This window comes from Hippopotamus amphibius, chromosome 9 (assembly GCF_030028045.1).
Source record: "Hippopotamus amphibius kiboko isolate mHipAmp2 chromosome 9, mHipAmp2.hap2, whole genome shotgun sequence".
Lineage (NCBI taxonomy): Eukaryota > Metazoa > Chordata > Mammalia > Artiodactyla > Hippopotamidae > Hippopotamus > Hippopotamus amphibius.
The window spans coordinates 27,789,997-27,804,111 of record NC_080194.1 but is presented as its reverse complement, the minus strand read 5'-3'; the positions used below and the strand labels follow the sequence as shown (position 1 = coordinate 27,804,111).

At 37.5% G+C, this 14,115-nt stretch overlaps 1 protein-coding gene across 1 annotated transcript in view; it reads left to right on the top strand.

Moving 5' to 3' along the window:
- C9H11orf58 (chromosome 9 C11orf58 homolog) overlaps positions 1-6,992 on the top strand; it is a 36,590-nt gene extending 29,598 nt beyond the window's left edge. The window contains exons 3-5 of the mRNA XM_057750198.1: positions 2,078-2,138; positions 3,723-3,832; positions 4,530-6,992. Coding sequence (XP_057606181.1) covers positions 2,078-2,138; positions 3,723-3,832; positions 4,530-4,754 — 396 coding nt within the window. The 3' untranslated portion in view covers positions 4,755-6,992. The remainder of the gene's footprint in view (positions 1-2,077; positions 2,139-3,722; positions 3,833-4,529) is intronic.
- Positions 6,993-14,115: the final 7,123 nt, after the last annotated feature.

Genomic DNA, 14,115 nt, shown 5'->3' with positions numbered 1-14,115 from the left:
CCCTCTCGTGGGCAGGGCTGTGTCTAGGGGCACGTCCTGAGGTGGCTGTGGGGTCAAGAAGTCTTTATGCAGCCAGTCTGCTGAGGGGTGAGGCAGTGTCCCCACCCAGTTACTTGTTTGGCCTGAGTCCAACACTAGCGCCTACAGACTGTTGGATGGGATAAGGTCTTGGGACTAATGGGCCAAGATGTCAGCTACCAACAGTGTTCCCCAGCATGCTGCTACCAGTGTCCATGTCCCCAGGGTGAGCCACAGTCCCACCCCCCCACCCCCTTCAGGAGACTCTCCAAGACCAGGAGGTAGGTCTGGCCTGGGTGCCTATCAGATTACTGCTTTTGCCTTGTGTCTGGGTGCATGTAAGATTTTGCGTGCCCCCTCTAAGAGTGAAGTCTGTTTTCCCCAGTCCTGTGGAGCTCCTGCGGTTAAGCCCCAAGGGCCTTCAAAGCCAGTGCTCTGGGGGCTCATCTTCCTGGAACCAGACCCTTGGGCTGGGGAGCCTGACTTGGGGCTTGGAACTCTCACTCTTGTAGGAGAACCTCTACAGTGTAATTGTTCTCCAGTTTGTGGATCATCCACCCCAGGAGGTATGGGGTTTGATTATATTCAGGTTGCTGTGGTTCCTTCCTTACGTCTTTAGTTGTAGAAAATCTTTTCTGGTGGTTCCCAGTCTTTTTCATCAATAGCTGTTCTGCTTTTCATGTGCTCATGATAGGAGGTGAGCATCTTAGCCAGTCTCCCAAACAATTTATTTCTTTATCTTGTGAAACTGATGTCAAAAACTCAGCCTCTGTGCACCAGTGCCAAATTGAATCTCAGAGACAGAGTTTTTGGTGAAGTAGAAGAGAACAGCTTTATTGCTGTACCAGGCAAAGAGGGACACTGTGGGCTTGTGCCTCTTAAAACTATGTCCCCCAACCTGGGGGGATTTGGTGAGGAGTTTTATAGCAGTGGTTCAAGGGCAGGGTTGCTGATAAGGATCAGGGTGTGTGCAGAGCCTGCACTCATTTAATCTGGACTCAGGTGGTCTGATGAGTTTCTGTGACTCTTTTAATCTGGCCTCAGGTGGTCTCTTGAAGAGCTTCTCTGGTTCCTTTAATCTGGAGTGAAGAGTGCTAACATCTTAGCATTCTTAACATTTGTTGGGGGTTTTAGTTCTGTAAAAAACTCAAAGATATTGTTATGTATACCCCTTGAGGACCCTGAACGAGGTCCCCAGAACGAGGACCCTGTCGGAAGGCTACTTGTTGAAATCTGCCCTTTGGAACTCAGGGAGGGTCATGGAGGCTGGAGTCTGTTCCCTATAAAGAAGAAACTGGGGACACAGAAAGGCTTCCATGCCCAGGAGCCCCACAGGCTCCTGCTCAGTTTCAAAACTAAATATGAACCATAAAGAGTGGATTGGAATCGATAAATTGAGAGTAATTATGTAAGCTAATTAGTTGGTAGCTTTGAGTCAGATTTATTTTTATGTTTTATAGAACTAGATTGTTTTAATTTCTGAGCTTTTTGATAGTTTGAAAGTAGATGTTTATTGTAGTCAAAAGTAATGAGCTAGCTATTTGTGGTATGCTGTTGAATAGTAATGATTATTTTTATTTTTTATATTTTAAATTTCTGTCACTTTGTTCATTATAAATCTATTCAGTTAAATAATCTCATTTGCTTTTTGTCCATGATATATGCCTGAGACATCAGAAAAGAGAAAGTGGGAAAATTAAAGCAGCTCATTTAACTGGCATTTTAGGAAAGAAAGTGTTTAGATTGATCCAGTTTTCTAGTTATCTATCTATCCCATTTAAAATTCCAGCTTGAACTCTACATACTTTCAGTCTCCTTCCTCTGCTTGGTTTATTGTAATGATACTGCCTTCAGACAAAATTTACTTACTGATTTTGTTTTCCCTCCTCATCCCTCTCCATGCAAGAATGTAAGTTCCATAAAGACAAGAATCTTAATTTACTCCTTTTTCTTCACTGTATCACATAAGCCTGGAAGAGTGTTAGGCACATAGTAGACATTTAATAATTATGTTGAATTAGTGGTCTCAAATTCTAATAAATTTCCTGCTTTCTCATAGAAAGAACATACTGGTCGTCTTGTTATAGGAGATCACAAATCCACATCTCACTTCCGAACAGGTAAGAAAGTAAAATATAATTAAAGTTGAGGTGCTAAATTTGGAATATGAAATATTTGTACATATTTTGGGATATTCTAACTTCTGTATATAATTGATTAGTTCTAATGATTAAAATGTTAGAAATTAAGTAATACGTGTAAACACATTACATATATCATGTAACAATTAGTATATACTTTCATAAAAAGATTTGAGAGTATATGTCAATATTATATTCTAACCAAGAAACTGACCTGTTTTTGTGTTCATTTTTACTAATCACAACATGTAGTATTTTAATTGTAGTGAGGTTTTATGCCTCATCTTGCCAACTGTAGTATCCAGAGTTTACATATATTTTGTAAAGTATTATATACAGTATTATAGTTGTCATATTATACTGGTTTTTAGTGTATTCACTAAGTTTTCCTCTGAAATCTTTAAAGAGTATAAACTCATTGGAAAGACTGAAGAAATTAATTTCCGTTTTAATTTTGGGGGGGGGTGACTTTTAAATTAAAAGCTGAAAATGAATTAGGGTTTGGATTCGAACTCTGCTGAAAAGTATAAGTTTTCTCCCATTTAAAATTGACCTTAATCTTAGATGTTATTAATAACAAGGCATAATGACCTAGATATATTTAAGAAAACCTTTAATTACATCATTTAAATTAACTTTATACTGACATAGAATATGTAGCACGTTTTAGAAATTTATAGACGTTTTATTTTTCTGATGTTGAACAATTATTTCAAATTGATTTGCATTGCTACAAAAGGCAAAAGAGTCCTGAGCTTTGCCAGAATGGAAATATATTTAACTGTTGCATTCATTCTTTTAAAATATGAAATTCTTCTTGTGTTTACAAATTAAAATGTCATGTACAGAAAGCTTCAGTGGTATTGGTAATGTTCTAGTTCTTGGGTGGTAAGTTTGTAGGTGGTTTAGTATTCTGCATCATAACTTATATACAACAGAATATAAGTTAAAAAAGTATATATATCTAATGTTGCATGATAAAATAACAAATAAGTTTGTTTGTGCAGTAAACTGATATGCAAAGAAAGGCATAAAGAAGAGCCATTCCATAGTCATTATATTTAGCCATTCTCTGAACAGAGTTGTGTGCCTTTTCATTATTTCTGTTCAAAGACAGAAGCTATTGTTGGAGGTCTTTTCCTTTGTGACTGGGAGGAAACTTTCACTTTCAGGAGAACCATTATTAGACTATAAATGAACCAAAACATGATGCCCAAAGTTCTTAGTAATTAATATTTACAATATCTAAACTTGAGGCAGTTCTGAGATTCTTGTATCTGGTTTGAATTATTACATGGAAAAATGCAAGCTTTTCATCTTTAATAAACAACTTGTGCTTCAGGGGATTGGTTACTAAAGAAGTTATCATAAATACATCCTTCAATTATTTTGTCTGTTAGGTAGCTACCTGTGGTATGTAAACCCATCCACAAAATTTACTGTAAAATTAGTCACAGAGAAATCAGCCCTGAATATAATAGCATCTGTATTATAGGTTTTTTGTGTAATCAAATATTTTTATTAATTTGACTGAAACATAATCAAAGTACACTGGACATACAGGGGAAGAAGACAAGAAAATTAATGAAGAACTGGAGTCTCAATATCAACAAAGTATGGACAGTAAATTATCTGGAAGATATCGACGACATTGTGGACTTGGCTTCAGTGAGGTAGTAATTAACTTATTTTGATTACGTAGAAAGTTTCCAATTTGATATCTTTTATTTCTGTTACATTACTCTAGCAATCAAGAATCCTATGTGGAAAGCTTTCTTTATGCAGTTACTTAAAATATTTTTATATGCCAAACTAGGTCTTTATAAAAGATAATGAGAGATTTTTGAGAGTTTTAGAAATATGTTTTCTGATACTAGCTTAAATGTAAATTCTGCTTAGATAATCATTAGGGCACATCTTAAGTAGGCATGAACAACATACAAGTTACATGAAATGTTTCATGTAAATACTGGTTTAGGAAAGTTTTCTTATGTCATCTCTTTTCATATAATAACTACTGGTTCATTACTCCAAAGTAATGTAATATGCAACACATTGATAACTGTTTCAACATTCCCGTGGGTCAGTAGTTAACTTGCCTTATTTACTTAAAAAATATTGTTTCCATCAGGAAGATAATAACGTGTTATTTTCAAGCCAGGGAAAAGGTGAGTGGTCTTCAGAGCCCTTTCTTAAGCTAAAAGCCTACTCAAGCCCCAGTGTATAAAACCCATGGAGATGCCAGAGTCTCACTTCTTCCCTAGGCAGCCTCTGATCTTAAACTGTTAATTTAATGGCTAGGGAGTGAAACAAAAATTAGGATCTTTTCCACTTTTTGTACTGGATAATTTATTTGATCGATGTTTTTAGGTGGACGATCATGACGGAGAAGGTGATGTGGCTGGAGATGACGACGACGATTCACCTGACCCTGAGAGTCCAGACGACTCTGAAAGCGATTCCGAGTCAGAGAAAGAAGAATCTGCGGAAGAACTCCAAGCTGCTGAGCACCCTGATGAGGTGGAGGATCCCAAAAACAAAAAGGATGCGAAAAGCAACTATAAGATGATGTTTGTTAAATCCAGTGGCTCATAACTCCCAAACACTTAGTCTTTGTATTAAAAGTAAGCCTTATTATTATAATGCACAGTGGAGGACTGCTTAGAGAGCACAGACCTTTGTATTATAATTTTTAAAAAGGCCCTTTTAAATAATTACAAAGAGTGTTTGCTTTCAGATGCCATGGGTTACACTTTTATGGGCATGACTATAACCATTTTTGTAAAGAGTAAGAGTTGTATAAAATAAGAAATAAATACAGTACTCAACTTCCTTTCATGTTAGCATCATCAAACTTCTAATATTACCTTTTTACCCCTTCAAATACAGTTAGGGGGGAAACAGTATTTTTTGTGTGGTAGCTGTTTATCTTTTTTTGTTCCTTCATGTCTTTCTCTTAAAAGAGTTTATCTAGTACTGTGATATATTCATAAAAATATTCTTTTATTCTGCTTTCTTATAATAGAATTATGCAACATGGATATTTCTGCTGCCAATAACAATCTAAATTAATGCTGGCAAAAGATTAGGTGCTTAGTTTACTCTTACTGAATCAGCTCTACTCTTTTGGACCAAAGCAACATGAGAGCAAATACTTTTCACACCTGTTAGGATGGAGTTGCAGTTGTCATATATTTGGAATGTTATGATCCCAAGCAGTCTTTACATAATTTGAATGACATTGTATGTTAGATTTTTGATAAAATTAGGCAATTTTTACAGAAGAAATTTTTTCTCTCATCATTTGGTCCTATCTATTTAGGAATATGTAAAAACTGGATTTTTTTTTTAAGGTAATATGTGACCAAAGTTAATTTTCTTCCTAATGCCTAAATAAAGAGAAAGCAGTTTCCCATATTTGGTTGTGATACCTTTATCCTCATTATCTAAAAATGAGGAATAGGCTTATTGAACAAGAAGCTGAAACAAGAAATTCTCCTCATTTTATCCCAGTGCTGTTATCTTGATTATCTAATTACCAAAAAGGAGTATTGCTTTATGATTTTATCGCTACTTCTGTTGGAATAAGATTAGAATCATCTGATTACTATTAATGTGGTTAATTTGTACAGTGGATTAACACAAATTTCATCATGGGCTAATCAGTGATCTTTGATGGGTTCAAAATCTTAATGTTTCTAAGTGACATGTTCAGAGGCTTGAGTTAAACCTATTTGCTGAACTGTCATATATCTAGATACTTAAGTATATATTTGATGTGTTGGGTTTTTTTTTAAATTCTTGTGTCATTTTGAAATTTAAAATGTTAGAGGAGTGTAGCAAATAGAACAGGGGATTTGGGGACTATGCCGTCCATCCTGAAATATTTTTCATATATCAGACCCCCAACATTTTGTTTTTTTCTTATTTCTCACATTGTTTTATAATAGGTGCTACCCTACATAGTAAAATACTGAGTCGATGCAGTGGGTAGTAAACAGAATGCACAACACTTAACAAATAGTATTTGGTTTAAACAAGTTTGGCTTTGTTCAGATTTCAGTTTGGCCACTGATTATTAAATATCTAGTCTGTAGGGTTGCTTATTACAACTAATTTAAGTAGAAAGTGAAGACTGATGATTATCTAAGAATGGAAGAGAGAGAGACCAGTATTATGTTTTAAAAGGTATTTTCATCAATTTATTTAAATATGCTGGATTATTTATAAGCCTTGGTTCTTATATGTAAATAGAAGATCCTCCTTCTAAAATAACTACACTGGAAGACCTTTTTTCTTCAACTTCAAATAGAGAAATTCTCATTCCAATTCATATATTATTGGGTATTAACAAAATTCAGGGTTGGAATAAATTTAGGTCTCTTGGTCCATGTGGCCTAGTGTCCCAGCACCACGTTAAATATGGCTATCTTTTAAGCATGAACGTTGGGTTGGTTTTTCGTTTTGTTTTTCCTTATCAAATTGGGGAGGGGGTGAATTAGAGGAAGGCAGATGCCATGCCATTTTGATCCCTACTAAAGAAGCAGGAGGGAAAATACAGTTTATTTTTGTGCAGTGAAACATGCTATTGAGGGGAAAGTTGAATGGCAACTTTTTCATACTATTGATAATTTCTCACCTGAAAGTTTGACTATACCAGTGGTCCAGTGATTTTTCTGTTGTAAAGATTTTCAGGAACAGATTCTAGCTTTGTGTGTATTAATAGGTAAAAGTCATCTTCTCAAATCTAATTTTTTAAAACCTGGAAGAATTGCAGGTACAGAAGAAAGTCTGAAGTGATTGTTGTTCTCATTAAACAATAGATTGAGAGCAGAAAGGTCATATTCTTTGAGTAAATTTTGAGGAAATAAATTTCAACTACCTGGTTGACATCAGTGACCATTAGAGGATCTTAGTTCCCTTAATTTGTCTCCGCAACAACCACGTCTTGGATACTTTCAATATCCAAAAACAACTTTACCTCTGAAATCACAAATGTAGAAATCTCACCTCTGATCATAACAGCTCTGTTCCTTTATACATGTTCAAATCAGGTCAGTATCAGTCTGTTTTCACCTGTTTCATAAGCCCTGTCTAGATTTTTACATCATCTATCAATTCAGTGTCACTGTTGTCAGTATCCCAAATAACCCTCCCCAATGTCATGATCTTTCCGGAAAATAACAGCCCTAGATGTATCCAGTTTCCTATGGCTTATTTTTGGAAAAAGATCACCAACTGTACAAATCAATATTACTAAGTGTTAATTACCAACACTGCATATTATCCTTACTGTTTTCTCTCGTCAGTTCTCCCATTCTTAACTGTTGAAAACCCCTATTCTCAAACTTGTGACTCTTTTCTCCTTCACTCTTGTGACATGTCCTTGCTTTCTAGCCTGTGTTAAAGGAGAGATTTTATCAGGCAGAAATTCCCTGAACTTCCACCTAAATTGACAACCATGGAGAAGTGCTCTGATGCTCTAGGTCACATCGCAGCTCTACCAGCTTAGTGATAAACTCACTGCCCTTGGGCATACTAAATCTGAGTCTCCTTTCCTCATCTGTAAAATGAGGATATCAATAGCAACAACCTTGTATTATGGTTATTGTGAGAATTAGTTAAAAACTGGTAAAAAGCTTTAGCACACTGATAAAAACAGCTCAATAAATGCCAACTGCTGTTAACCCTTTACATCTTGTGAACCTAGTACTTTTGATTATCTTGTTTAGGAGTCTTCAGGCTCTCCTCTGGTCTGTTGCTCCTTTTCTGTCAACATTTGTCCCCAAGTCCCTAGGTATTTCACATCTTTTTAAAAAGATTTTTCCTAAATACCATACACTTAAGCTATAATCCTATCTCCACACTTGGAAGTTAGTTATTAAAACTTAATATTCAATCACTGTCTGCTTCAGTGCCATCCCCTTGCCCCTCAGTCGACTCCAGTGTAGCTTCTGCCCAACTTTAATTACAGCTGCATTGAAAACTACTTTGATCAAATCAGCGATTCTTATTTTCCTAAACTATATTGTTTAGTTCATTCCTTGCTTGACCTCATAGCAGTACTTGGCATTGTTAGTCAGTGGTCTTCAAATGAATATAGACTCCTGGGATACATGAAGGGGGTTAACAGAACCAGTTTCCCGACACTGTACAGTCATATGTACTTGTTCAAATTGATCTCTGAAAACTAGTACTCCTTTCCCTGTAACCCTTCACCCATTAGAAGAAAGAAAGGAAATACCTCTCATCCATCCCAAAACTCACTGTTTAATTATCCCAGGGAGTAAAGCCTCCAAATAAAGGGACAATTTGAAACGATGTTAAGGTCTGAATGACTCCTTTTACAAGTCAGGTAGTTTCCAATTATATGCCCTCAGTCAAATTGGTACAGAGCTGAATTGTCAGCTGATTCATTAGACATAACAATTTGAAGAAAGATCACTATGATATTTGGCCTAAATTCCAAGAGTTCAGATTAAGTGATGTTTTTAAAACCTATTACTGACTTACTTCATGTGAGCAAGGTTTCTCAGTGCTTTCATCTTTAAAATTAGAAAATTTCTCCTTTAAAAACTCCAGCTATGTGCATGTTATATCTCCTATCTCCATGTCATTTTTCTTTATGTTTATCCCTGTTTTCTATTCCCTGTATCGTGATTTGAGCTTTGTATACTCTTATCATTCCAATTTTATATTCATTTTTATGATTAATATGTAATTTTTTCCCTTGAATTCTGCCAGCTCATGTTTATTCTGTTTCTTCATATCCTCTTGTATTTCTCATGTCGGCACTTTATAGAGATATTAAGGTTGTCATGAGATCTTTGTTCACAGTTTTCAACTATCTCTTTAGGCAACATTTTTCTGGTGCGTGTTCTTCACCTGCCATTTATTTTTCTTGATCCTTTTCTATTTTAATATCCTCATACAGGGCCTGTCCCAGTTCTTTTTTATTATTTAATCAACTGCAAGTATTTACTCAGCACCTACTATGTGCCGGGCATTTTTCTAGCCACTGGGAGTACAGCAGTAAACAAAATCAGTCACTCCTTTAATGACGTTTACATTCTGGTGGAGGGGAGACAAACAATAAACAAATATATATCGTATGTGATAAATATTAGGAAAACAAGGTAAAGGGATGCAATGAATAATAAAGCTGGGGCAGCAGAGTGTTGTGAGATGAGTTCAAAGAGCAGGAATAAGATCATTAGAGTTGTGACATGGACTTTGGATTTTATGCTAAGGACAGTGAGAAGACATTGGAGAGTTTTTATTAGAGTGACACCATCTAACTAATACAGCTTAGGCAACAGTAGGGAGTCAACTATGAAAATGGAGAGCACAATTATGAAATTATTGCAAGATTCTAGGTGAGCACAGGGGCTTGGACTAGGGTAGTCATAGTGGAAGTAATGAGAACTAGATTCTAGATGGGATGTGGCATGTGAGAGAAGAGTCAAAAATGAGCTCTTGGAAGAATGGAATTTCTGTTTACCTGAATGGAGAAAAGGATGACTTGTCCTTAAATGAAGTTCTTCCCAGGTGTTTGCAGGGTTTTCATGGTGGGGAAAGGTCAAGCTAGCAGAAAAATTTTTCAGGGTCCAGAGTTACGTGTGTGAACCGTTGTAGCCCTGCCAGTTAAGATCAGATGCCAAAGGGCTTTTCACATCACAGGGGCCCTCTTCTCTTCCCTGCTGCTCTGACAGACCTGTCCCACGAATAGCCTCACCTTAAAGAAGACACTGGCTAGGTTTCTCAGATCCTGCAGAGGCAGGCATTCCCCTTACTCTCCTTTGACAGTTACTACTTTTTCAACTCTTTTGCCCATTTTAGAGTTAATAGTTTCACATGTCTCCTAGTTTTGTTAAAGCTGGAGTCTGAACTTCCTTTTCTCATTCTCCTTATTGCTTCTGGGTGATTTTCAAGACAAAAGAGAAAGAACTTGACTCTTCTGTCTCCAAACTTGGAAGTACACATTAACGTTTAACACCCGAATAACTATGGCTTGAACCCCTACTCATTTGAGTTCTGAACTTCAGCTACTCAGCCCACTCTCAGAAAGCATTACACAATTACTTCTGGCCTGAGAAAAAGCAAAGGAATACCTCTTATATGCTCCCCACAAGGTATACCACCCACAGTTTCCAAACAGTGCCTTCCCTATCCTCCCCAACTCCCAAAACTTGCTCTTAAAGCTGCTTCAAGTAGCCTAACTTGAAAATGGTGCCTTTTGTGCTGTTACCAGTACCAAGATGCTGTCTCTTAAGGCTGTTTCATATGGAGACATTTTACCTGGTAGTCTTTTCAAATTATGTGAAGCCATTTCCTAAAGGATTGTTATATTAGAAATAAGGTCAGTCCTGAAAACTGAGGCTCACAGTTAATGTAGTAAATATGAAACTTAGTTTTGAGCTTCCAAACAGCCAAAGTCGAAGGAAAACACACCTGTGTCTCTAGTCAAACCAGTGATGTGCTTTCAGGCCATTGGTATTGTCTCAAGTGGGTCCTTCTTGTCTGGAGTACTATCCTTAGACCAGTAGTTATCAAACAGGAGGGATTCTGCCCCACGAGGGAACATTTGGCAATATTGAGATATTTTTGCTTGTCACAACTGGGAGGTGCTACTGACATGTACAGGGTAGAGGCCAGGTATGCTGCTAAGTATGCTACAATGTACAGGACGGACCTTCACAACAAAATTATCTGGCCCAAAATATCAGTAGTGTTGATTGAGAAACCCTACCTTTAGACCCAAGTAAGATGGGCTCCTGTCTTGGGGCCTGGGTGTCAGAGGGCCCTGCATATCACAAATAGGTATTTATCCAAGAGCCTGGGTGTCTCAGTCACTCAGAATTTGCCAATGAGGACTAGCATAATGCAGCCTACAACCTTAAATGTTTAACCTTGTGACCAGGAAAATCCTCTATGTCTTTTGCCCTGTGTCCTTGAAACAAAAGGTGACTATGTCCAAATTCCATGAAGGTTTGTGGGTTTTTGTCACTGCTAATGTCAGAGACAGACAGTGCTTCTTAGTACAGGAAAATTCAAGTGGAAAAAGCATTTCAGTAAGAGAAATACTAACTGATTTGTCAAATTCTTTTCACATGGATGTAATGGAGTCTTGCATAATAAGATATTGTTTCCCAGGAGTGGAAAATAGAGTAAAAAAGGGCTAGCATGCATATAATTGGAGTCCCTGGAAGAGAGAGTATGGAGAAAATCAATTTTCAAAGAGATAAAAGGTTCAGAATCTTACAGAACTGACAAAAGATACCCACACATAGATTTGAGATCTACAAATCCCAAACTGGATGAAGACAAAATCACATCTAGGCATATTACAGTAAAAGTGCTGTGACCCAGAGACAGGAAGAAAATTAAGTTCAGACAGAGAAAAAAAGACATATTAGGGGTGCAAGAGTAAGACATGTAACTTCTCAACATAAGCCAAAGAAGCCAGAAGACAATGTAATGATTGTCTCAAAGCACTGAAAAACATAATCACCAATTTACAATCCTATCCCAGTGAAAATATCTTTCAAGAATAAAGGTGAAGAAATTTATGTTGGCCAATCCACATAGGGCTTCTCATCATTAAAAGGGAAGCACACAAGGAGTCCCACATTCTACCCAGATTTCTCCCTGAGGTCATTTTTCAACCACAGCAAAGGAAATGAGCACAAACAGGCAGTAGACTCTCTGGGTGGAAGAAACAAGCATTCGGGGCTGACGAGATTGCAATTTGGTGGGAAGTGTACTAGAGATGAGAGAGCTGTAGAGCCCCCAGATCTACATGAAGATGCTCCCCTGGGTCCTTGACTGACTCCTAAGCTGTACACAAACACAGTGAGACTAGGAGAGTCTATCAAAAAACAGCTGCATGGAGACTTAAGAGCTAAACAGCTGCTCAGGTTCTTGCAGCCACAGCTTTTGGAATGGACAATCCACTTCAGGGGGAAAAGTGATACCAAATGTTGACCTCATGCTTCCTATCTTTCCTCCTTTCTTCTGGATCTTGGCTCCATAAATGTTTACAGCTTTCATAGCTCTCCATTGCCTTCAAATATGTATTTTCAAAAATATTTTATTCCCCTTTTCCATTTGTTTTCAGTAGGAAAGTTGGTTCAAAGGATCCTTGTTTACCATTGCTAGAAGCAGAATTCCTTTTTTTTCTGTGAAACATTTTGGAGAGAAATATTTAAAGGTTTAAATAAATGAATATATATCATGTTCATAGATTAGGACACTCAATATTGTAGAGATGTAATTCTCTCCAAAGTAATCTACATGCAATGTAGTCTCAATAGGAAAAAAAATCCAATAGAGGGTGGGGAGTAAAACTTGACATGTTCCTAAAATTTATAAGGAAAGGCAAAGACCAAAAATAGCCAAGATAGTTGTGAAAAATAAGAACAAGATAGACACCTTGCTTCTCTGCATATCGACACTTACTTAAAGGTCCACTAATTAAAATAGCATGATATTGGCACAATGATAGACAAATAGACAATGCAGCAGAAAAATAGATTCACACATATACAGGTATTTGATTATGACCAAATGGCACTGTACAGCAGTAGGAAGGAAATGATAGATTTTTCAGTAAGTTGGGCATTTATGTGGAAAACTGAAAACTGATGCCCACTTCACACCTTACTTAAAAAACCAATTCCAGGTAGATTGTAGATCTGTGGAAGGCAAAACAAGAAAGCTCCTAGAAAATACCAGAGGAGAATATTTTTATGACTTAGTACAGGAAGACTTTTTGAACAAGATGCAATACCCCTCAAACTACAAAGGAAAAGATTTACACACTCGATTACCTTAAAATTAGTAATGTCTATTCACTGAAAGCCACTGTGAAAAGGCCAGCCAGAGGGGGAGAAGAATTTGCAATGCATGTCATCCCTAAGAGGCTCTGTGTCAGATACTCCTTGTGCTTCACTGCACATTCTCTTGGCACACATTTTATTCCAGATATTACTGCGGTAGGATCTCATTTTAGTTACATCTCACGTGATGCCCAGGGCTTCCTAGCTGCCCCAGTGTGAGGTTCATTTGGGAATCATTCACACATGTGGGATCTGGAGATGTGAGGGACTTAACACCCCACAGGGAGCCCTTGGTCAAAGGGAGGCCTGAGCTAGAATATAAATGCTCTTTTATACCACAGGTAGATGATTTTGAGGAGCATTTTACATGGCTCTTCAGAAGGTCCCAGTGAGACTGAGCCCAAATTTCCCACAACAGTGACCAACTTGAGAAGGCATGCTTCTGTTTGCTTCCCCTCCTTTCCTTTCCACTTCTGTTCCTTGGATCATTTCCCAAATTAACTCTCTGCCTGCAAGCCCTTGACTCAGGCTCTGCTTTCTAGGGGTAGCCCAGGCTAAGACAGGCTTACCTCTAGAACCTCTACAAATCAACAAGAAAAAGACATATAACCCAATGGAATAATAATGACAAGGGTCCTAACTGGTACTTCACAAAAAATGGAAATCCAAAAGGTCAACAAACATTTGAAACGATGCTCAATATCAGTAATCAGGAAGATGCTAATAAACTTAGTTCATACACATTGAAAATGGCTACAATAAAAAAAAAAGTTTGTTGAGTATATTAACTATCCATTGCCATGTAACAAATTACCCCAAAACTTAACAACTTAAAACAATAAACATTTATCTCACAGTTTCCATGAGTCAGGAATCTGGGCTCTGCTGGGAGCTTCTGGCTGAAGGTCTCTCTCAGCAGGTTGTAATGGAGGTGTCAGACAGGGCTGCAATCATCTCAGGGGTCGATTGGAGGCAGGGAGGACCCATTTCCCAGCTCACTCATGTGAGTTCTCAGGTCCTCACTGGCGGTTGGTCAGAGACACCTGTTCTTTGCCCTGTGGGCCTCCCCACAGGTTAGCTCATAGCATGGCTTCCCTCATAGTAAGCAAGTGAGAAAG